This window comes from Cherax quadricarinatus, unplaced genomic scaffold (genome assembly GCF_038502225.1).
Source record: "Cherax quadricarinatus isolate ZL_2023a unplaced genomic scaffold, ASM3850222v1 Contig419, whole genome shotgun sequence".
In the NCBI taxonomy this organism is placed as follows: domain Eukaryota; kingdom Metazoa; phylum Arthropoda; class Malacostraca; order Decapoda; family Parastacidae; genus Cherax; species Cherax quadricarinatus.
This window is the reverse complement of record NW_027195445.1, coordinates 107,997-129,951: the sequence shown is the minus strand read 5'-3', so window position 1 is coordinate 129,951 and position 21,955 is coordinate 107,997. Positions and strand designations below refer to the sequence as shown.

General features: G+C 43.6%; 1 protein-coding gene across 2 annotated transcripts in view; it reads right to left on the bottom strand.

The window, feature by feature from the left end:
- LOC128703299 (lysozyme C-like) overlaps window positions 1-21,693 on the bottom strand; it is a 45,660-nt gene extending 23,967 nt beyond the window's left edge. For both annotated transcript variants that reach the window (XM_070080411.1, XM_070080412.1), the window contains exons 1-2: window positions 21,581-21,693; window positions 1,235-1,377 (exon numbers count right to left, since the gene is read on the bottom strand). In XM_070080411.1, the coding sequence (XP_069936512.1) occupies window positions 1,235-1,377; window positions 21,581-21,585 (148 nt within the window). In that variant the 5' untranslated portion in view covers window positions 21,586-21,693. The remainder of the gene's footprint in view (window positions 1-1,234; window positions 1,378-21,580) is intronic.
- Window positions 21,694-21,955: the final 262 nt, after the last annotated feature.

Here is a 21,955-nt window from a genome sequence, read left to right as displayed (position 1 = left end):
GCCAGGACATCCAGCTTCTTCTCATTCATAACATCCACAATCATCTCTTTCTTATCATCTGCACAACATCCACGCACATTCAGACTTCCCACTTTGACAATTTTCTTCTTCTTATTCTTTTTAGTAATCTTTACAGGAAAAGGGGTTACTAGCCCATTGTTCCCGGCATTTTAGTTGACTTTTACAACACGCATGGCTTACGGAGGAAAGATTCTTATTCCACTTCCCCATGGATATAAAAGGAAAATTAATAAGACCAAGAACTATTAAGATAAAATCAAAGAAAACTCAGATGAGTGTGTATAAATAAATGTGTACATGTATGTGTAGTGTGACCTAAGTGTAAGTAGAAGTAGCAAGACATGCCTGTAATCTTGCATATTTATGAGACAGACAAAAGACATCAGCAATCCTACCATCATGTAAAACAATCACAGGCTTCGTTTTACACTCACTTGGCAGGACGGTAGTACCTCCCTGGGTGGTTGCTGTCTACCAACCTACTACCATATATATATATATATATATATATATATACTACTATATATATATATATATATATATATATATATATATATATATATATATATATATATATATATATATGTGTGTGTGTGTGTGTGTGTGTGTGTGTGTGTGTGTGTGTGTGTGTGTGTGTGTGTGTGTGTGTGTGTGTGTGTGTGAAGAAATTTAAAAAATTATTATTTGTCCAATGTATTTTTAAATTTCTTATTTCTTGGGTAGAATAGTTTGTTGGTGGGTTGTATGAAGGACCTGTCTAGTTCGGCTGGCGGGCCTGCTGTCTCGCGCCAGGTGTTTCGTTGTTGTGGGATCTGATAGTGAGGTGTGGGCTACCCCTTTATATACCTTCCTTTGATGCTTTACTTTCATTGTTCCTTGATAATGTGAGTAGTCACGAAAGCGCTTGGAACTTCTCTATTCTTTCACAGTGGTTGTTTTGCATATTCTGAAATCAACTGTTTACTGTGATCTTATTGCATATATATATATATATATATATATATATATATATATATATATATATATATATATATATATATATATATATATATATATATATATATACATATATATATATGTATATATATATATATGTGTGTGTGTGTGTGTGTGTGTGTGTGTGTGTGTGTGTATGTATGTGTGTGTATTCACTTATAGAGCTTACAAAAAATTTAAGACGTAAAGGGAAAATAAATAACTTAAGAATCCTTACAGTTCTTGATCTGATCTCGTGGTAAACGTAGCTGACGCTCCAGTATCCCGGCCATCTCACACTTCTTGTAAACCTTTGCCGAGGATGGCCCCACCAGCACCTCCACCACTGCTATCACCAACAACCACCAGCACGACAACATCCTGAGTGTTGAAGATACAGAGAGGCATTGGATTAGATTAAATTTGTTCGCTGAAGCGGCTAGTTTACCGTGTACCCCATATCTATCTTGTGGAGGATATCTATCTTGTGGAGGATATCTATCTTGTGGAGGATATCTATCTTGTGGAGGATATCTATCTTGTGGAGGATATCTATCTTGTGGAGGATATCTATCTTGTGGAGGATATCTATCTTGTGGAGGATATCTATTTTGTGGAGGATATCTATCTTGTGGAGGATATCTATCTTGTGGAGGATATCTATCTTGTGGAGGATATCTATCTTGTGGAGGATATCTATCTTGTGGAGGATATCTATTTTGTGGAGGATATCTATCTTGTGGAGGATATCTATCTTGTGGAGGATATCTATCTTGTGGAGGATATCTATCTTGTGGAGGATATCTATCTTGTGGAGGATATCTATCTTGTGGATGATATCTATCTTGTGGATGATATCTATCTTGTGGAGGATATCTATCTTGTGGAGGATATCTATTTTGTGGAGGATATCTATCTTGTGGAGGATATCTATCTTGTGGAGGATATCTATCTTGTGGAGGATATCTATCTTGTGGAGGATATCTATCTTGTGGAGGATATCTATCTTGTGGAGGATATCTATCTTGTGGAGGATATCTATCTTGTGGAGGATATCTATCTTTTGGAGGATATCTATCTTGTGGAGGATATCTATCTTGTGGAGGATATCTATCTTGTGGAGGATATCTATTTTGTGGAGGATATCTATCTTGTGGAGGATATCTATCTTGTGGAGGATATCTATCTTGTGGAGGATATCTATCTTGTGGAGGATATCTATCTTGTGGAGGATATCTATCTTGTGGAGGATATCTATTTTGTGGAGGATATCTATCTTGTGGAGGATATCTATCTTGTGGAGGATATCTATCTTGTGGAGGATATCTATCTTGTGGAGGATATCTATCTTGTGGAGGATATCTATCTTGTGGAGGATATCTATCTTGTGGAGGATATCTATCTTGTGGAGGATATCTATCTTGTGGAGGATATCTATCTTGTGGAGGATATCTATTTTGTGGAGGATATCTATCTTGTGGAGGATATCTATCTTGTGGAGGATATCTATCTTGTAGAGGATATCTATCTTGTGGAGGATATCTATCTTGTGGAGGATATCTATCTTGTGGAGGATATCTATCTTGTGGAGGATATCTATCTTGTGGAGGATATCTATCTTGTGGAAAATATCTATCTTGTGGAGGATATCTATCTTGTGGAGGATATCTATCTTGTGGAGGATATCTATCTTGTGGAGGATATCTATCTTGTGGAGGATATCTATCTTGTGGAGGATATCTATCTTGTGGAGGATATCTATCTTGTGGAGGATATCTATTTTGTGGAGGATATCTATCTTGTGGAGGATATCTATCTTGTGGAGGATATCTATCTTGTGGAGGATATCTATCTTGTGGAGGATATCTATCTTGTGGAGGATATCTATCTTGTGGAGGATATCTATCTTGTGGAGGATATCTATCTTGTGGAGGATATCTATCTTGTGGAGGATATCTATCTTGTGGAGGATATCTATCTTGTGGAGGATATCTATCTTGTGGAGGATATCTATTTTGTGGAGGATATCTCTCTTGTGGAGGATATCTATCTTGTGGAGGATATCTATCTTGTAGAGGATATCTATCTTGTGGAGGATATCTATCTTGTGGAGGATATCTATCTTGTGGAGGATATCTATCTTGTGGAGGATATCTATCTTGTGGAGGATATCTATCTTGTGGAGGATATCTATCTTGTGGAGGATATCTATCTTGTGGAGGATATCTCAAGAATATTTCGATGCACAAGAGGCCTAGCAAGTAGGCTCCTTAATGGCTAGGAAGAGTGCTGCTGAATATATATTTATTATTCATATTTCATCTGTTAGAAGCAAATTTAGGGTATTTATAACATCTGGTATCTTTTCTTTAATAAAAGTTCCTGGAGAGCGAAACGTTGCTACAATAAATTGACGTATTAGTTGCACTTGTGTCCTTATACTTAACAGACTTAGTAGTGGTTCTTCGTGTTCCCTTAAGGACATGGAATCAAACGAAATGGGTCAAGACGTTACAGTGAATTGATACAACCACTGATCGGCGAAACGTCTTCCAAGTAGAAAGGTGGAAACACTTTTAGCAACTTTATCCCATCAAAAAAAAAATATTTTACAAAATGATAGTTTTTTCTTTTCACTGACAATAATATAAATATTCTTATTTATGAACCAAACTTAACTAGGAGACCTTACCTAACGTAATTTAGTAACCTACCTGGAGTCTACCTGGAAGGTATTCTGGCGATCAACGCCCCCCGGTCCATGACCAGGCCTCTCGGTGGATCATGGCCTCGTCAACTAGGCTGTTTCTGCTGACCCCACGTAGTCCAACATACGAGCCACAGCCCGGCTGATGCAGTAATGACTTTAGGTATCTGTCCAGCTCCATCTTGAAGACAGCCAGGGGTCTATTGAGTGTATTGAGACTCTCTGATCGCGGGTTCTATCCCCGCCCGTGGTATGGTCTATTGGTAATTCCCCTTATGCATGGTGAGAGGCTGTTGAACAATCTTGGGCCCCGGACACTTATTGTGTCCGGGGTATGTTACATCACCTGCCAACTCTTTTGCTTTCACTGGGAGTGATTTCTGTGTGCAGATTCGGAACCAGTCCCTCCAGGATTTTCCTGGTGTAGATTATGATACATCTCTCTCGTCTGCGCTCCACTGAGTACAAGTCAAGTGCTTCCAGGCGTTCCCAGTACTTAAGGTGCTTGACGGACCTTAAATGTGCAGTAAAAGTTCTCTACACATTCTCAAGAGCTGCCATTTCAGTTGCCTTGAATGGAGATGTTAATGTACGGCAGAATTAGAGCCTAGGAACTTAGAAACCTTAGGAACCTCACCTAACCTAACTTAGAAACCTCACCTAACCTAATTTAGAAACCTCACCTAATCTAACTTATAAACCTCACCTAAAGAAATTTAGAAACCTCGTCTTACATTAGAAACTACACCTAACATAACTTAGAAATATCACCAAACCTAACTTAAAAACCTCACCAAACCTAACTTAAAAACCTCACCAAACCTAACTTAGAAATCTCACAAATAACCCGCACATAGGAGAGAGGGGCTTACCACGATGTTTCGGTCCGACTTGAACAATTTATAAAGTGACACTAACAAAAAGGAGAAAAGGAGGGAGTATACATAGGCCAGCAGACAGCGACGGGACAGGACAGGTAGTAGGAAAGGAGGAAACGAGGTAGTGATAGAGGTGGTAGTAGTACTAGTGGAGTCAGTCAAAGACTAAGAAAGAGGAGCACTGCAAGGAAGCTAGGGGCCCACAAGGTAGCTAGGGGCCCACAAGGTAGCTAGGGAACCACAAGGTAGCTAGGGACCCACAAAGGCTAGGAACAATAGCTCAGAGGGGGGAAATAATAATAATGGACCAAATACACAAGGCAGAAGAAAGAAAACCCAGAGGAGAAAGAGGACAGGGGAAAGGGAAAAAAAGAATCAGGTTAAGTCACGGGTGTTCTGAAGTTCGGAGCATTTTACAATATAATGGGAAAGGAAGGCATCGACAGAGACAAAACCACGACTAAGATTCGTATAAGAAAAGTTATGAATAATAGAGGATTCAACCAGACGGCGACTGTGAAGGTTAGAAGTAGGGTAGATAGTTTTAGCAGAAGACCAGTTATTGGGATGACTGTGAACTTTAACATGGCAGAGAAGAACATTGTTGGTGTCGGAAAGCCTAACACTACTTTTTCTGCTTCCTGAGTCCGTCACAAACAGAACGGCCAGTTTCTCCAGAGTACTGAAGAGGACAAGAGGAACAAGAAACAGAGTAGACACCAGGAGCAACTATGGAAGGAGGGGACGTATGAAGTATAGATTGTTGCGAAGAATGTTAGTCTGGCGAAAAGTAAGTTTGATGTCTAAGGAACGGAGAGAGTTGTAGAGATCAGAAAGACTGGAAATATAGGGAAGGCAGAAGACAGGAGAGTTAGCAGGAGTAGAGAGTTTGGGAGAGAAGAAAATCCGTTTAGCACATGAGAAGGCAGAGTCTGTGAAATGGAAAGTGTAGCTAAGACTAGAAAATGAATTATGAAGAGTGGAAATTTCTCATTCAAGAAACTCAAGATCACAAGTGCGGAGAGCAGGGAGAAAGAGGGTGATAAGAACACTTTTCTTGACAGAGGAAGTATGATAAGAAAAGAAAGTAATGAATGTACATGCCACTGTGCATAGGTTTGTGGTAAACGGAAAAGGCAAAACCTGTATCTGAGCGGTGGACATGAACATCAAGGAAAGGAAGCAAGGAATTAGATTCCCATTCAACTTTAAACTTAATGGAAAGGGTAAGATTATTAAGAGAATCAAGAAATGGTTGAAAGAGACTAGAGCAGTGGTTTACAACTGATGGTCCTTGGACCACTTGTGGTCCATGGTAACATTTTGAGTAGTCCACAGAATGTTCACTATATTTGGTAATATACTAAAGATTGGTGCATACAGTCTTAAATTTACTGAAAATAAAGTGTGTATCAGCGATATGCCCATTGACCAGCGTGAACAGGAGTGGTCGGATAATGGATTCGCCCGTGTTATCACGTGAACTCTTGTGTGTTGAGGCAATTGGCTAGTGACGTCTTGTACTCACCTATTTGTCGCTGCATTGGTCGATTCATAGCTTCTGGCCCCGCCTCGTCAATTATTCCTATTAGGTCCTCTTTCTCCCTGCTCCATGAGCTTAATCATACCTCGTCTTTAAACTATGTATGGTTCCTGCCTCCACTGCTTCACTTTCTAGGCTATTCCACTTTCTCACAATTCTATGACTCTAGAAATACTTCCTAACATCCTTTTGACTTATAGGAGTCTTCAACTTCCAATTGTGACCACTCGTTTCTGTGTCACATCTCTGAAACATCATGCCTTTGTCCATCTTGTCAATTCCTCGCAGAATTTTATAAGTCGCAATCACGTCTCCCCTGACCCTCCTGTCCTCCAGTGTCATCTGGCCGATTTCCCTTAACTTTTTATTCGTAGAACAATCCCTTCATCTCCGGGACTAGTCTTGTTGCAAACCTTTGCACTTTCTCTAATTTCTTGACGTTCTTGACCAGGTGTGGATTCCAAACTGGTGCTGCATACTCCTATATGGGCCTGAAGTGTATGGAGTACAGAGTCTTCAATGATTCCTTACTGAGGTATCAGATCGCTATTCTTAGGTTTGTGAGAGCGTCGGCCTATCCAGTTCGATTCCTGTCAGCTGCCGCGCCCCTGGACGCAATTCTGTTGTTTAGTGCAGTAGACACTGAACTGCTGAGCTGATCACTTGTGTCTTTCGTCCTACACAGGTGTGCTGAAAGCTAATTTCGTCCTACACAGGTGTGCTGGAAGCTACTTTCGTCTACACAGGTGTGCTGGAAGCTACTTTCGTCTACACAGGTGTGCTGGAAGCTACTTTCGTCTACACAGGTGTGCTGGAAGCTACTTTCGTCTACACAGGTGTGTTGGAAGCTAATTTCGTCTACACAGGTGTGCTGGAAGCTAATATCGTCCTACACAGGTGTGCTGGAAGCTACTTTCCTCTACACAGGTGTGCTGGAAGTTAATTTCGTCTACACAGGTGTGCTGGAAGCTAATTTCGTCCTACACAGGTGATCTGGAAGCTACTTTCATCTACACAGGTGTGCTGGAAGCTAATTTCGTCTACACAGGTGTGCTGGAAGCTAATTTCGTCTACACAGGTGTGCTGGAAGCTACTTTCATCTACACAGGTGTGCTGGAAGCTAATTTCGTCTACACAGGTGTGCTGGAAGCTAATTTCGTCTACACAGGTGTGCTGGAAGCTACTTTCATCTACAGAGGTGTGCTGGAAGCTAATTTCGTCTACACAGGTGTGCTGGAAGCTAATTTCCTCTATACAGGTGTGCTGGAAGCTAATTTCGTCTACACAGGTGTGCTGGAAGCTAATTTCGTCTACACAGGTGTGCTGGAAGCTACTTTCATCTACACAGGTGTGCTGGAAGCTAATTTCGTCTACACAGGTGTGCTGGAAGCTACTTTCGTCTACACAGGTGTGCTGGAAGCTACTTTCGTCTACACAGGTGTGTTGGAAGCTAATTTCGTCTACACAGGTGTGCTGGAAGCTAATATCGTCCTACACAGGTGTGCTGGAAGCTACTTTCCTCTACACAGGTGTGCTGGAAGTTAATTTCGTCTACACAGGTGTGCTGGAAGCTAATTTCGTCCTACACAGGTGATCTGGAAGCTACTTTCATCTACACAGGTGTGCTGGAAGCTAATTTCGTCTACACAGGTGTGCTGGAAGCTAATTTCGTCTACACAGGTGTGCTGGAAGCTACTTTCATCTACACAGGTGTGCTGGAAGCTAATTTCGTCTACACAGGTGTGCTGGAAGCTAATTTCGTCTACACAGGTGTGCTGGAAGCTACTTTCATCTACAGAGGTGTGCTGGAAGCTAATTTCGTCTACACAGGTGTGCTGGAAGCTAATTTCCTCTATACAGGTGTGCTGGAAGCTAATTTCGTCTACACAGGTGTGCTGGAAGCTAATTTCGTCTACACAGGTGTGCTGGAAGCTACTTTCATCTACACAGGTGTGCTGGAAGCTAATTTCGTCTACACAGGTGTGCTAGAAGCTAATTTCGTCTACACAGGTGTGCTGGAAGCTAATTTCGTCTACACAGGTGTGCTGGAAGCTAATTTCGTCTACACAGGTGTGCTGGAAGCTACTTTCATCTACACAGGTGTGCTGGAAGCTAATTTCGTCTACACAGGTGTGCTGGAAGCTAATTTCGTCTACACAGGTGTGCTGGAAGCTAATTTCGTCTACACAGGTGTGCTGGAAGCTAATTTCGTCTACACAGGTGTGCTGGAAGCTAATTTCGTCTACACAGGAGTGCTGGAAGCTAATTTGCTTTTCTAATATAAAATGTAATATAAAAGGAAGCTGGGAGGAAGATAAGATTAGTTTGAAATATTTCTGATCAGTTGTTATGCTGCTGTGTTCTGTGTGCTGTGTTGTGCTGATGTGTCCTGTGTGCTGTGTTGTGCTGATGTGTCCTGTGTGCTGTGTTGTGCTGCTGGGTGCTGTGTTTTGCTGCTGTGTTCTATGTTGTGCTGCTGTGTGCTGTGTTGTGCTGTGTTGTGCTGCTGGTGCTGTGTTTTGCTGCTGTGTCCTATGTTGTGCTGCTGTGTGCTGTGTTGTGCTGCTGTGTGCTGTATTGTACTGCTGTGTGCTGTGTTGTGCTGCTGTGTTCTGTGTTGCGCTGCTGTGTGCTGAGTTGTACTGATGTGTGCTGTGTTGTGCTGCAGTGTTGTGCTGCTGCGTGCTGTCTTGTGCTGTTGTGCGCTGTTTTGTGTTGCTGTGTAGTGCTTTTGTGTTGTGTTGATATGCTGTGCTGCTGTGTTGTGCTGCTCTCTGTTGTGTTCCCATGCTGTGTGCTGTCTTGTGCTGCTGTGTGCTGTGCTTTGCTGCTGTGTTCTGTTGTACTGCTGTGTGCTGTGTTGTGCAGCAGTGTGCTGTGTTTTGCTGCTGTGTACCGTGTTGTGCTGCTATGTGCTGTGTTGTGCTGCTGTGCTTGTCTTGTGTGTGCTGTGTTGTGCTAGTGTGTGCTGTGGTGTACTGCTGTGTGCTGATTTGTGCTGCTGTGTTGTGCTGCTGTGTACTGTGTTGTGATTCTGTGTTTTGCTCCTGTCTTTTGCTTCAGTGTTGTGCTGCTGTGTTGTGCTGCTGTGAGCTGTTTTGTGCTGCTGTTTTCTGCTGATGTTTTGTGCTGCTGTGTTGTGTTGCTGTGTTTAATGCTGTGTTGTGCTGCTGTGTGCTGTGTTTTCCTGCTGTGTGCTGTGTTGTCCAGCTGTGTGCTGTGCGGCTGTGTGCTGTGTTGTGCTGCTGAGTACTGTGTTGTGATGCTGTTTGCTGTATTGTCCTGCTGTGCGCTGGTGTGTGCTGGTGTGTGCTGTGTTGTGCTGCTGTTTTGTGTTCCTGTGTTGCGCTGTTGTGTGCTGTGTTGTGCTGCTGTGTGTTGTGTTGTGCCGCTGTTTTGTGCTGCTTTGTTGTGTTGCTGTGTTGTAATGTTGTGTTGTGCTGCTGTGTGCTGTGTTTTGCTTCTGTGTGCTGTGTTGTGCAGCTGTGTGCTGTTTTGTGCTGTGTTCTGCTGTTGTGTCCTGTGTTATGCTGCTGTGTGCTATGTTGTACTGCTGTATGCTGTATTTTGCTATTGTGTGCTGCGTTGTGCTGGTAGGTGCTGTGTTGTGCTGCTAGGTGCTGGGTTCTGATGCTAGATGCTGTGATGTGCTGTTGTGTGCTGTGTTGTTGTGCTGTGTGCTGTGTTGTATTGACGTGTGCTGTGTTCTGCTGCTGTGTTGTTCTACTGTGTGCTGTGTTATGCTGCTGTGTGATCTGTTGTGCTACTGTGTGCTGTGTTGTGCTGCTGTGCTGTGCTGTTGTGTGCTGTTTTGTGCTGCTGTGTGCTGTGTTGTGCAGCAATGTGCAGTGTTTTGCTGCTGTGTGTTGTGTTTTGCTGCTGTGTGCTGTGTTGTACTGCTGTGTGCTGTGTTGTGCTGTTGTGCTGTGCTGCTGTGTGCTGTGTTCTACTGCTGTGTGCTGTGTCGTGCTGCTGTGTGCTGTGTTGTGCTGCTGTGTGCTGTGTCGTGCTGTTGTGTGCTGTGTTGTACTGCTGTGTGCTGTGTTGTGCTGCTGTGCTGTGCTGCTGCGTGCTGTGTTGTGCTGCTGTGTAGTGCTGTTGTGTTGTGTTGTCATGCTGTGCTGTTGTGTTGTGTTGTCATGCTGTGCTGTTGTGTGTTGGGTTCTCATGCTGTGTGCTGCTCTTTGCTGCTGTGTGCTGTGTTGTGCTGCTGTGTGCTGTGTAGTGCTACCGTGTGCTGTGTTGTACTGCTGTGTGCTGTGTATGGCTGCTGTGCTGCTATGTGCTGTGTTGTGCTGATGTGTGCTATATTGTGATGGTGTGTTGTTCTTCTGTGTGCTGTGTTGTGATGCTGTGTGCTGTGCTGTGCTGTTGTGTACTGTGCTTTGCTGCTGTGTGCTGTGTTGTGCTGCTGTGTACGGTGTTTTGCAGCTATGTGCTGTGCTGCTGTGTTGTGTTGTGTGTTATGCAGCTGTTGTGCTGTGTTGTGCAGCTGTGTACTGTGTTGTGCTGCTGTGTGCTGTGAAGTGCTGTGTTGAGCTGCTGTGTTCCGCTGGTGTGCTGTGTTGTACCTGTGTGTGCTGTGGTGTGCTGCTGTGTTTGATGTTGTGTGCTGTGTTGTGCTGCTGTTTTGTGCCGTGTTGAGCCGCTGTGTCCTGTGTTATGCTGCTATGTGCTGTGTTGTGCTGCTGTATGTTGTACTGTGCTACTGTGTGCTGTGTTGTGCTGCTATGTGCTGTGTTGTACTACTGTGTGTTGAGTTGTGCTGCTGTGTTGTGCTGCTGTGCGCTGTGTTGTGCTACTGAGTGCTGTGTTGTGCTGCTGTGTGCTGTGTTGTGCTACTGTGTGCTGTATTCTGCTGTGCTGTGCTGTTGTGTGCTGTCTTGGGCTATTGTGTGCTGTGCTGTACTGCTGTGTGCTGTGTTGTGCTGATGTGTTGTTCTGCTGTGTGCTGTGTTGTGCTGCTGTGTGCTGTGTTGTGCTGCTGTGAGCTGTGTTATGCTGCTGTGTGCTGTGTTGTGCTGCTGTGTGCTCTGTTGTACTGCTCTGTGCTGTGTTGTGCTGCTGTGCTGCTGTGTACTGTGTTGTGATGCTGTGTGCTGAGTTTTGCTTCTGTGTTGTGCTGCTGTGTTGCGTTCCTGTGTTGTGCTTCTGTGTGCTGTGTTGTGCTGCTGTCTTATGCTCCTGTGTTGTGCTCCTGTGCTGTGCTGCTGTGTCGTGCTGCTGTGTGTTGTGTCGCTGTTTTGTGCTGCTGTGTTGTGTTGCTGTGTTGTAATGCTGTGTTGTGCTGCTGTGTGCTGTGTTTTGCTGCTGTGTGCTGTGTTGTGCAGCTGTGTGCTGTTTTGTGCTGTGTTCTTTTGCTGTGTCCTGTGTTATGCTGCTGTGTGCTGTGATGTGGTGCTGTTTGCTGTATTTTGCTACTGTGTGCTGTGTTGTGCTGCTGTGCTGTGCTGCTGAGTGCTGTCTTGTGCTGCTGTGTGCTGTGTTTGCCTTCTGCGTTGTTCCGCTGTGTTCTGTGTTGTGCTGCTGTGTTCTGTGTTGTGCTACTGTGTGCTGTGTTCTGCTGCTATGTTGTGCTACTGTGTGCTGTGTTCTGCTGCTGTGTTGTGCTACTGTGTGCTGTGTTGTGCTGCTGTGTGCTGTGTTGTGCTACTGTGTGCTGTGTTGTGCTGATGTGCTGTGCTGCTGTGTGCTGTCTTGTGCTGCTGTGTTCTGTGTTGGCCTTATGCGTTGTGCTGCTGTGTACTGTGTTTTGATGCTGTGTGCTGTGTTATGCTGCTGTGTGCTGTGAAGTGCTGTGTTGAGTTGCTGTGTTCGGCTGGTGTGCTGTGGTGTGCTGATATGTACTGCTTTCTGCTGCTGTGTTGTACTGCGGTGTTGTCCTTCTGTGTTGTGATGTTGTGTGCTGTGTTGTGTTCCTGTGTTTTGCTGCTGTGTTGTGCTGCTGTGTTGTACTGCGGTGTTGTCCTTCTGTGTTGTGATGTTGTGTGCTGTGTTGTGTTCCTGTGTTTTGCTGCTGTGTTGTGCTGCTGTGTTGTACTGCGGTGTTGTCCTTCTGTGTTGTGATGTTGTGTGCTGTGTTGTGTTCCTGTGTTTTGCTGCTGTGTTGTGCTGCTGTGTTGTACTGCGGTGTTGTCCTTCTGTGTTGTGATGTTGTGTGCTGTGTTGTGTTCCTGTGTTTTGCTGCTGTGTTGTGCTGCTGTGTTGTGATGCTGTGTGCTGTGTTGTGCTGCTGTGTTGTGCTCATGTGTTGTGCTCCTTTGTTGTGCTGCTGTGTTGTGCTCCTGTGTTGTGCTCCTTTGTTGTGCTGCTGTGTGATTTGTTTTGCTGCTGCTTTGTGCTGCTGTGTTGTGTTGCTGTGTTGTAATGCTGTATTTTGCTGCTGTGTGCTGTGTTGTGTTCCTGTGTTTTGCTGCTGTGTTGTGCTGCTGTGTTGTACTGCGGTGTTGTCCTTCTGTGTTGTGATGTTGTGTGCTGTGTTGTGTTCCTGTGTTTTGCTGCTGTGTTGTGCTGCTGTGTTGTGATGCTGTGTGCTGTGTTGTGCTGCTGTGTTGTGCTCATGTGTTGTGCTGTTTGCTTGTGCTGCTGTGTTGTGCTCTGCTGTGTTGTGTGTACTCCTGTGCTGTGTGTGCTGCTGTGTGATTTGTGTTTGCTGCTGCTTTGTGCTGCTGTGTTGTGGTGATGTGGTGTGCTGCTGTGTGCCCTCTTGTGCTGCTGTGTGCTGTGTTGGCCTTCTGCGTTGTGCTGCTGTGTACTGTGTTTTGAAACTGTGTGCTGTGTTGTGCTGCTGTGTGCTGTGTTTTACTGTTGTGAGCTGTGTTGTACTGCTGTGTGCTGTGTTGTGCTGCTGTGCTGTGCTGCTGTGCTGTGCTGCTGTGTGCTGTGTTCTACTGCTGTGTGCTGTTTTGTGCTGCTGTGTGCTGTGTCGTGCTGTTGCGTGCTGTGTTGTGCAGCTGTATGCTGTGTTGTACTGCTGTGTGCTGCGTTGTGCTGCTTTGCGCTGTGTTGTGCTGCTGTGTTGTGTTGTCATGCTGTGCTGCTGTCTGTTGTGTTGTCATGCTGTGTGCTGCTCTTTGCTGCTGTGTGCTGTGTTGTGCGGCTGAGTGATGTGTTATTCTACTGTGATTTGCTGCTCTGCACTGTGTTGTGATGCTGTGTGCTGCGTTGTGCTGCTGTGTGCTGTGTTTTGCTACTGTGTTGTGTTGTGCAGCAGTGTGCTGTGTTGTGCTGCTGAGTGCTGTGATGTAATGTGTGTGTTGCGTTGTGCTGCTGTGTGCTGTGTTTTGCTGCTGTGTGTTGTGTTGTGCAGTAGTGTGCTGTGTTGTGTTGCTGTGTACTGTGTTGTGCTGCTGTGTGCTGTGGTGTGCTGCTGTGCTCGGCTGGTGTGTGCTGTGTTGTGCTGGTGAGTGGTGTAGTGTTCTGCTGTGCTGTGCTGCTGTGTTGTGATGTTGTGTGAACATAAGAACATAAGAAAGGAGGAACACTGCAGGAGGCCTGCTGGCCCATACTAGGCAGGTCCTTTACAATTCATCCCACTAACAAAACATTTGCCCAACCCAACTCTCAATGCCACCCAAGAAACAAGCTCTGATGTGAAAGTCCCACTCAAATCCAACCCCTCCCACTCATGTACTTATCCAACCTAGATTTGAAACTACCCAAAGTCCCAGCCTCAATAACCCAACTAGGTAGACTGTTCCACTCAGCAACTACCCTATTTCCAAACCAATACTTTCCTATGTCCTTTCTAAATCTAAACTTATCTAATTTAAATCCATTACTGCGGGTTCTCTCTTGGAGAGACATCCTCAAGACCTTATTAATATCCCCTTTATTAATACCTATCTTCCACTTACACACTTCGATCAGGTCTCCCCTCATTCTTCGTCTAACAAGTGAATGTAACTTAAGAGTCTTCAATCTTTCTTCATAAGGAAGATTTCTAATGCTATGTATTAATTTAGTCATCCTACGCTGAATGTTTTCTAACGAATTTATGTCCATTTTGTAATACGGAGACCAGAACTGAGCTGCATAATCTAGGTGAGGCCTTACTAATGATGTATAAAGCTGCAGTATGACCTCTGGACTTCTGTTGCTTACACTTCTTGATATAAATCCCAGTAATCTATTTGCCTTATTACGTACGCTTAGGCATTGCTGTCTTGGTTTAAGGTTGCTGCTCACCATAACCCCCAAGTCCTTTTCGCAATCTGTATGGCTAAGTTCTACATCATTTAACTTATAAGTACTAGGGTTATGGGCACTCCCAAGCTTCAGAACCTTGCATTTATCTACATTGAACTGCATCTGCCACTTTTCTGACCAAGAATAGAGTTTGTTTAAATCCTCCTGAAGTTCCATAACATCTACGTTTGAATCAATTATCCTACCTATCTTTGTGTCATCGGTGAATTTGCTCATATCACTAGTAATTCCCTCATCAAGATCATTGATATATATTATAAACAACAACGGGCCCAAGACTGATCCCTGTGGAACGCCACTTGTTACAGATCCCCACTCGGATTTAACCCCATTTATGGACACTCTCTGCTTCCTGTCAGTGAGCCATGACTCGATCCACGAGAGCACTTTTCCCCCAATGCCATGAGCTGCCACTTTGTTTAACAGTCTATGGTGCGGAACTCTATCAAATGCCTTACTAAAATCTAAGTAAATAATATCAAATTCTTTATTGTGGTCAACAGCCTCAAAAGCTTTACTGAAGAAAGTTAATAAATTAGTTAGACAAGACCGGTCTCTTGTGAATCCATGCTGAGTATCATTAATCAAGCTATGCTTATCGAGATTGCTTCTTATAATCTCAGCTATAATTGACTCTAGTAATTTGCCTACAATTGAGGTCAGGCTTATTGGGCGGTAGGCAAATTACTAGAGTGTTTTGCTGCTGTGTTGTGCTGCTGTGTTGTGCTGCTGTGTGCTGTGTTGTGCTGCTGTTTTGTGCTGCTGTGTTGTGTTGCTGTTTTGTTATGCTGTGTTTTGCTGCAGTGTGCTGCTTTGCTGTGCTCCTGTGTTGTGCTCCTGTGTTGTGCTGCTGTGTTGTGCTTCTGTTTTGTGCTGCTGTGTTGAGTTGCTGCGTTGTAATGCTGTGTTTTGCTGCTGTGTCTTGTGTTATGTTGCTGTGTGCTGTGTTGTGATGCTGTGTCCTGTGTTGTGCTTCTGTGTTGCGCTGCTCTGTTGTCTTCCTGTGTTGTGCTGCTGTGTGCTGTGTTGTGGTGCTGTGTTTTTCTGCTGTGTGCTGTGTTGTGCTGCTGTTTTGTGCTGCTGTGTTGTGTTGCTGTGTGGTGTGTTGTGGCGGTGTGTGCTGTTTTGTGCTGTGTTGTGCTGCTGTGTCCTGTGTTATGCTGCTGTGTGGTGTGTTGTGCTGCTTTATGCTGTATTGTGCTACTCTGTGCTGTGTTGTGCTGCTATGTGCTGTTTTGTACTGCTGTGTGCTGTGTTGTATTGGTATGCACTGTGTTCTGCTGCTGTGTTGTGCTACTGTGTGCTGTGTTGTGCTGCTGTGTGCTCTGTTTTTCTACAGTGTGCTGTGTTTTGCTGCTGTGCTATGCTGGTGTGTGCTGTCTTGTGCTGATATGTGCTGTGTTGGCCTTCTGCGTTGAGCTGCTGTGTACTGTGTTTTGATGCTGTGTGCTGTGTTGTGCTGCTGTGTGCTGAGTTATTCTGCTGTGTACTGTGTTGTGATGCTGTGTGCTGTGTTGCCCTGCTGTGTGCTGTGTTATCCTGCTGTGTGCTGTATTACGCTGCTGTGTGCTGCGTTGTGCTGCTGTGTGATGTGTTATGCTGTTGTGTGCTGTGTTGTGCTGCTTTATGCTGTGTTGTACTGTGTTGTACTGCTCTGTGTTGTGTTGTACTGCTGTGTGCTGTGTTGTGCTGCTGTGTGCTGTGTTGTGCTGCTGTGTGCTGTGTTGTGCTGCTGTGTGCTGTGTTGTGCTGCTGTGTGCTGTGTTGTGCTGCTGTGTGCTGTGCTGTGCTGCTGTGTGCTGTGCTGTGCTGCTGTGTGCTGTGTTGTACTGCTGTATGCTGTGTTTTGCTGCTCTGTGCTGTATTGTGCTGGTTAATGCTGTGTTGTGCTGCTGTGTGCTGTGTTATGCTGCTGTGTACTGTGTTGTGCTGCTGTGTGCTGTGTTGTGCTGCTGTGTGCTGTGTTGTGCTGCTGTGTGCTGTGTTGTGCTGCTGTGTGCTGTGTTGTGCTGCTGTGTTCTGTGTTGTGCTGCTGTGTGCTGTGTTGTGCTGCTGTGTGCTGTGTTGTGCTGCTGTGTGCTGTGTTGTGCTGCTGTGTTCTGTGTTGTGCTGCTGTGTGCTGTGTTGTGCTGCTGTGTGCTGTGTTGTGCTGCTGTGTGCTGTGTTGTGCTGCTGTGTACTGTGCTGTGCTGCTGTGTGCTGTGTTGTGCTGTTGTGTGCTGTGTTATGCTGTGTGCTGTGTTGTGCTGCTGTGTGCTGTGTTGTGCTGCTGTGTGCTGTGTTGTGCTGCTGAGTGCTGTGTTGTGCTGCTGTGTGCTGTGTTGTGCTGCTGTGTACTGTGCTGTGCTGCTGTGTTGTGCTGCTGTGTGCTGTGTTGTGCTGCTGTGTGCTGTGTTATACTGCGGTGTGCTGTGTTGTGCTGCTGTGTGCTGTGTGGTGCTGCTGTGTGCTGTGTTGTGCTGCTGTGTGCTGTGCTGTGCTGCTGTGTGCTGTGTTGTGCTGCTGTGTGCTGTGTTGTGCTGCTGTGTGCTGTGTTGTGCTGCTGTGTGCTGTGTTGTACTGCTGTGTGCTGTGTTGTACTGCTGTGTGCTGTGTTGTGCTGCTGTGTGCTGTGTTGTGCTGCTGTGTGCTGTGTTGTGCTGCTGTGTGCTGTGTTGTGCTGCTGTGTGCTGTGTTGTACTGCTGTGTGCTGTGTTGTACTGCTATGTGCTGTGTTGTGCTGCTATGTGCTGTGTTGTGCTGCTGTGTGCTGTGTTGTGCTGCTGTGTGCTGTGCTGTGCTGCTGTGTTGTGCTGGTTTATGCTGTCTATGAAACTGATGGTGTTATATTATTTCCTATGTTATTATCTTCTGTTTTTCATATATTTATTAATGTCAAACTCGACATATAATAAATATATTTCGTTATAATGTTCATAGATATAGATGTATGACATTGGCAGGAATGAATGTTAATTAAACGAAAGTTTGCGTGGAGTTACCACGGTGTGTTATTTGTTTCAAAGTTTTGGGGAAAGACTCACTGAAGCCAACTAAGCTTAAACTTCATCTCGAAAAGTGCCACCACAATTTAGGATAAAGATTATTTCGTGCTGCAGTTATCACTGTTCACTGGGCAGCGCCTTGATGCGACAGGTACATTCTATGAAAAAAACACCAATGCAGTGCACGCTTCTTACAGTGTCGCAGACATAGTCGCACAGGCCAAGAAGCCTCATAGGATTGTGGAGAAACTTGTGTTATCCTGTGCGAAAGAAACAGTGAGGCTTGTTGTCGGCGAGGAGGACGCAGCATGGACGCTGAGTGATGTATCAGTTTGTAATGATACAGTGTTGAGACGGATAAATGAGATCTCACAAAACATTCGTGAATAAGTTGTGGATGAAATAAAGAAATCTCCAGTGTTTGTCGTACAGTTGGATGAATAAAGTGATGTCTCACTCTTCTCAGCTATTCGTATTTGCACGATACATGGCTGAGGGAGACTTTAAGACGAGTTGCTGAGGGAGACTTTAAAGACGAGTTGCTGAGGGAGACTTTAAAGACGAGTTGCTGAGGGAGACTTGAAAGACGAGTTGCTGAGGGAGACTTTAAAGACGAGTTGCTGAGGGAGACTTTAAAGACGAGTTGCTGAGGGAGACTTAAAGACGAGTTGCTGAGGGAGACTTTAAAGACGAGTTGCTGAGGGAGACTTTAAAGACGAGTTGCTGAGGGAGACTTTAAAGACGAGTTGCTGAGGGAGACTTAAAGACGAGTTGCTGAGGGAGACTTTAAAGACGAGTTGCTGAGGGAGACTTTAAAGACGAGTTGCTGAGGGAGACTTTAAAGACGAGTTGCTGAGGGAGACTTTAAAGACGAGTTGCTGAGGGAGACTTAAAGACGAGTTGCTGAGGGAGACTTAAAGACGAGTTGCTGAGGGAGACTTTAAAGACGAGTTTCTATTTTGTAAGAGCTGATAACACCACAAAGGCTCAGGATGTGTTAGAAATTATTAGCAATTTCTTAGGAGTAAATGGTTTGGATTGGGTAAATTTGTTGGGTAATACCACTGGTGTTCCAGACGTTGTGCAGGAGTTCTTGAACCTGAAAAATTATTTGGCAGCTAAAGATGTGTACCAGCGGTCTACCATGGAAAATTTTTGGGCCAGTACGATTGTTACTCAAGTTTGTCAACACATGCAGTAAGATTTCGTTTGCCATTTGCGTCAGCTTACATGTGTGAGAATGGATTTTCATATTTGTTGCACATTAATTAAGTCCAAATAGAGGAATAGGCTTGCAGTAGAAAGCGATATTCGTTGTGCATTATCAAGTACCACTTCTAACATTATTAAGTACCACTTCTAACATTATTAAGTACCACTCCTAACATTATCAAGTACCACTCCTAACATTATCAAGTACCACTCCTAACATTATCAAGTACCACTCCTAACATTATCAAGTACCACTCCTAACATTATCAAGTACCACTCTAACATTATCAAGTACCACTCCTAACATTATCAAGTACCACTTCTAACATTATCAAGTACCACTCTAACATTATCAAGTACCACTTCTAACATTATTAAGTACCACTTCTAACATTATCAAGTACCACTCTAACATTATCAAGTACCACTTCTAACATTATCAAGTACCACTCTAACATTATCAAGTACCACTCCTAACATTATCAAGTACCACTTCTAACATTATCAAGTACCACTCTAACATTATCAAGTACCACTTCTAACATTATCAAGTACCACTTCTAACATTATCAAGTACCACTCTAACATTATCAAGTACCACTCCTAACATTATCAAGTACCACTTCTAACATTATCAAGTACCACTTCTAACATTATCAAGTACCACTTCTAACATTATCAAGTACCACTTCTAACATTATCAAGTACCACTTCTAACATTATCAAGTACCACTTCTAACATTATCAAGTACCACTCCTAACATTATCAAGTACCACTCCTAACATTATCAAGTACCAATCCTAACATTATCAAGTACCAATCCTAATATTATCAAGTACCAATCCTAACATTATCAAGTACCAATCCTAACATTATCAAGTACCACTCCTAACATTATCAAGTACCAATCCTAACATTATCAAGTACCACTCCTAACATTATCAAGTACCAATCTTAACATTATCAAGTACCAATCCTAACATTATCAAGTACCAATCCTAACATTATCAAGTACCAATCCTAACATTATCAAGTACCAATCCTAATATTATCAAGTACCAATCCTAACATTATCAAGTACCAATCCTAACATTCAAAAGCTTATCAGTAAGAAGAGGCTCAAAAGTCTGGTTACAAGGAAAAGTGAAATAATCAAATTTCGTAGAAAAATGTTCGCAGAATACTTTATAATTTCAAAATTGTTTGTTAGAAAGAAATCTCACAGAAAATGTTATATATGTATTCATATATTTCCAGATAATTTTTCTGAAATATATTTCAGTCCAAAATGTTAAATATTTATTATTTTTTATAACTTCTCAAATTTCTGTTTATAAAAAATATGTTCCAAATCAAACTGTCTGTTGTCTTTGATTTGCCTTTATATATCATTACTCAAAAAATGAAATGGTCCACGATATTTTTATAATTGAGTTGGTGGTCCATGGGCTGAAACTGGTCTAGAGTCATGAGACCAAAGAGCAAAAATGCCATCTACATAGCTGAGCCAGAGTGAAGGGCGAATATCAATAGTAGGAAGATGCCCTTAATAATCTTGCCCCTTCCATTAAGTTTAAAGTTAAATGGGAATCTAATTAAATTCTTCCTCCCCTTGATGTTCATGTCCACCGCTCAGATACAGGTTTCGCATTTTCCGTTTACCACAAACCTATGCACAGTGGCATGTACATTCACTACTTTTCTTATCATGTTTCCTCTGTTAAGAAAAGTTTTCTTATCTCCCCCTTTCTCCGTGCTCTCCTTATTTGTGATCCTCAGATCCTTGAATTAGAAATTTCCACTCTTCATAATTAATCTTCTCTTGGCTACCCTTTCCATTTGTGCTAAACGGACTTTCTTCTCTCCCAAACGCTCTACTCCTGTTAACTCTCCTGTCCTCTGCCTTTCCTATATTTCCGGTCTTTCTGATCTCAACAACTCACTCCGTTCCTTAGACATCCAACTTACTTTTCGCCAGACTAACACTCTTCTCAACAATCTAGTTCATACCTCTCCTACCTCTCTAGATGCTCCTGGTGTCTACTGTATTTCTTGTTCCTCTTGTCCTCTTCAGTATTTTGGAGAAACTGGCCGTTTTCTTTCTGACAGACTTAAGGAACACAAAAGTAGTGTTAGGCTTGCCGACACCACCATTGCTCTTTTCTGTCATGTTAGAGATCACAGTCATCCCATTGACTAGTCTTCTGCTAAAACTATCTACCCTACGTCTAACCTTCACAGTCGCCGTCTTGTTGAATCCTCCCTTATACATAACTTTCCTTATATAAATCTTAGTCGCGGATTTGTCTCTGTAGATGACTTAATTTCCCATTATCTTGTAAAATGCTCCAAACTTCAGAACACCTGCGACTTAACCTGATTCTCTTTTCCCCTTCCCCTTTCCTCTTTATTCTATCTCTGTATTTTTTTCTTTTACCTTGGGTATTTGGTCCATTAATATTATTTTCCCATCTCTGTGTTCTTGTTCCTACCCTTTGTGGGCCCCTAGCTCCCTTATGTGCCCTTAGCTCCTTTGCAGTGCTCCTCCTTCTTAGTCTTGGACTGATTCCACTACTAGTACTACTAGTACTACTACTACTACGACTGCTGCTACTACTACTACTACTACTGATAAATTAGACACATGTGCAACACTTGGGTATCTTTATTGAGGAAACGTTTCTCAACAAAGTGGCTTCATCCGTCCATACAAAGGAGAACATTGGTTCTCTTAACCATTCATCTACACTACTATTACTATCATTACCTCTACCACTACCTCTCTTCCTCCTTTCCTACTATCTCTCATGTCCCGTCCCTGTCTGCTGGCCTATATATACTCCCTCCTCTCTTTTTTGTTAGTGTGACTTTGTAAATGGTCCAAGTCGGGTCGAAACATCGACGTAAGCTCCTTTCTCCTATGTGCGGGTTATTTGTGAATTGTTCCACTCACGGCAATGTGCATTTTTGTTATTTAGAAACCTCACTAAACCTAACTTAGAAACCTAGCCTAACCTTACCGCTTCTGTCGATAAAGGTGCCTCCACTTACCTCATATCTGCAAAGTGGGAGAACAGCAGTGTCGTGTGTAGTGTACTTGAGTGCCTCAGAGAGAGTATTCAGCTACTGACAGGTGTTTCCCTGACCATCCACTTATATATGGCCAGTGTCAGGAAGTGACGTTAGAAGTATGGCCGCCGCTGCCACGGACAACAAACCAACTAATCAATTATTTCTTTGGGTAGGCTGTGCTTTTTCATTGTTAGATTTAGGCCTATGATTTACTTGGAAGAAGGATTGCTGGCAAACAGCTCTTGGACCTAAGAACTGAAGATGCTTATATTCTTCCTTGTATTAAACCTGAGGTGTTCCATAGCTCGATTGCTGGCGCATTGAGGTTCGTTGTTCGATTCCCGGTACAGGTGA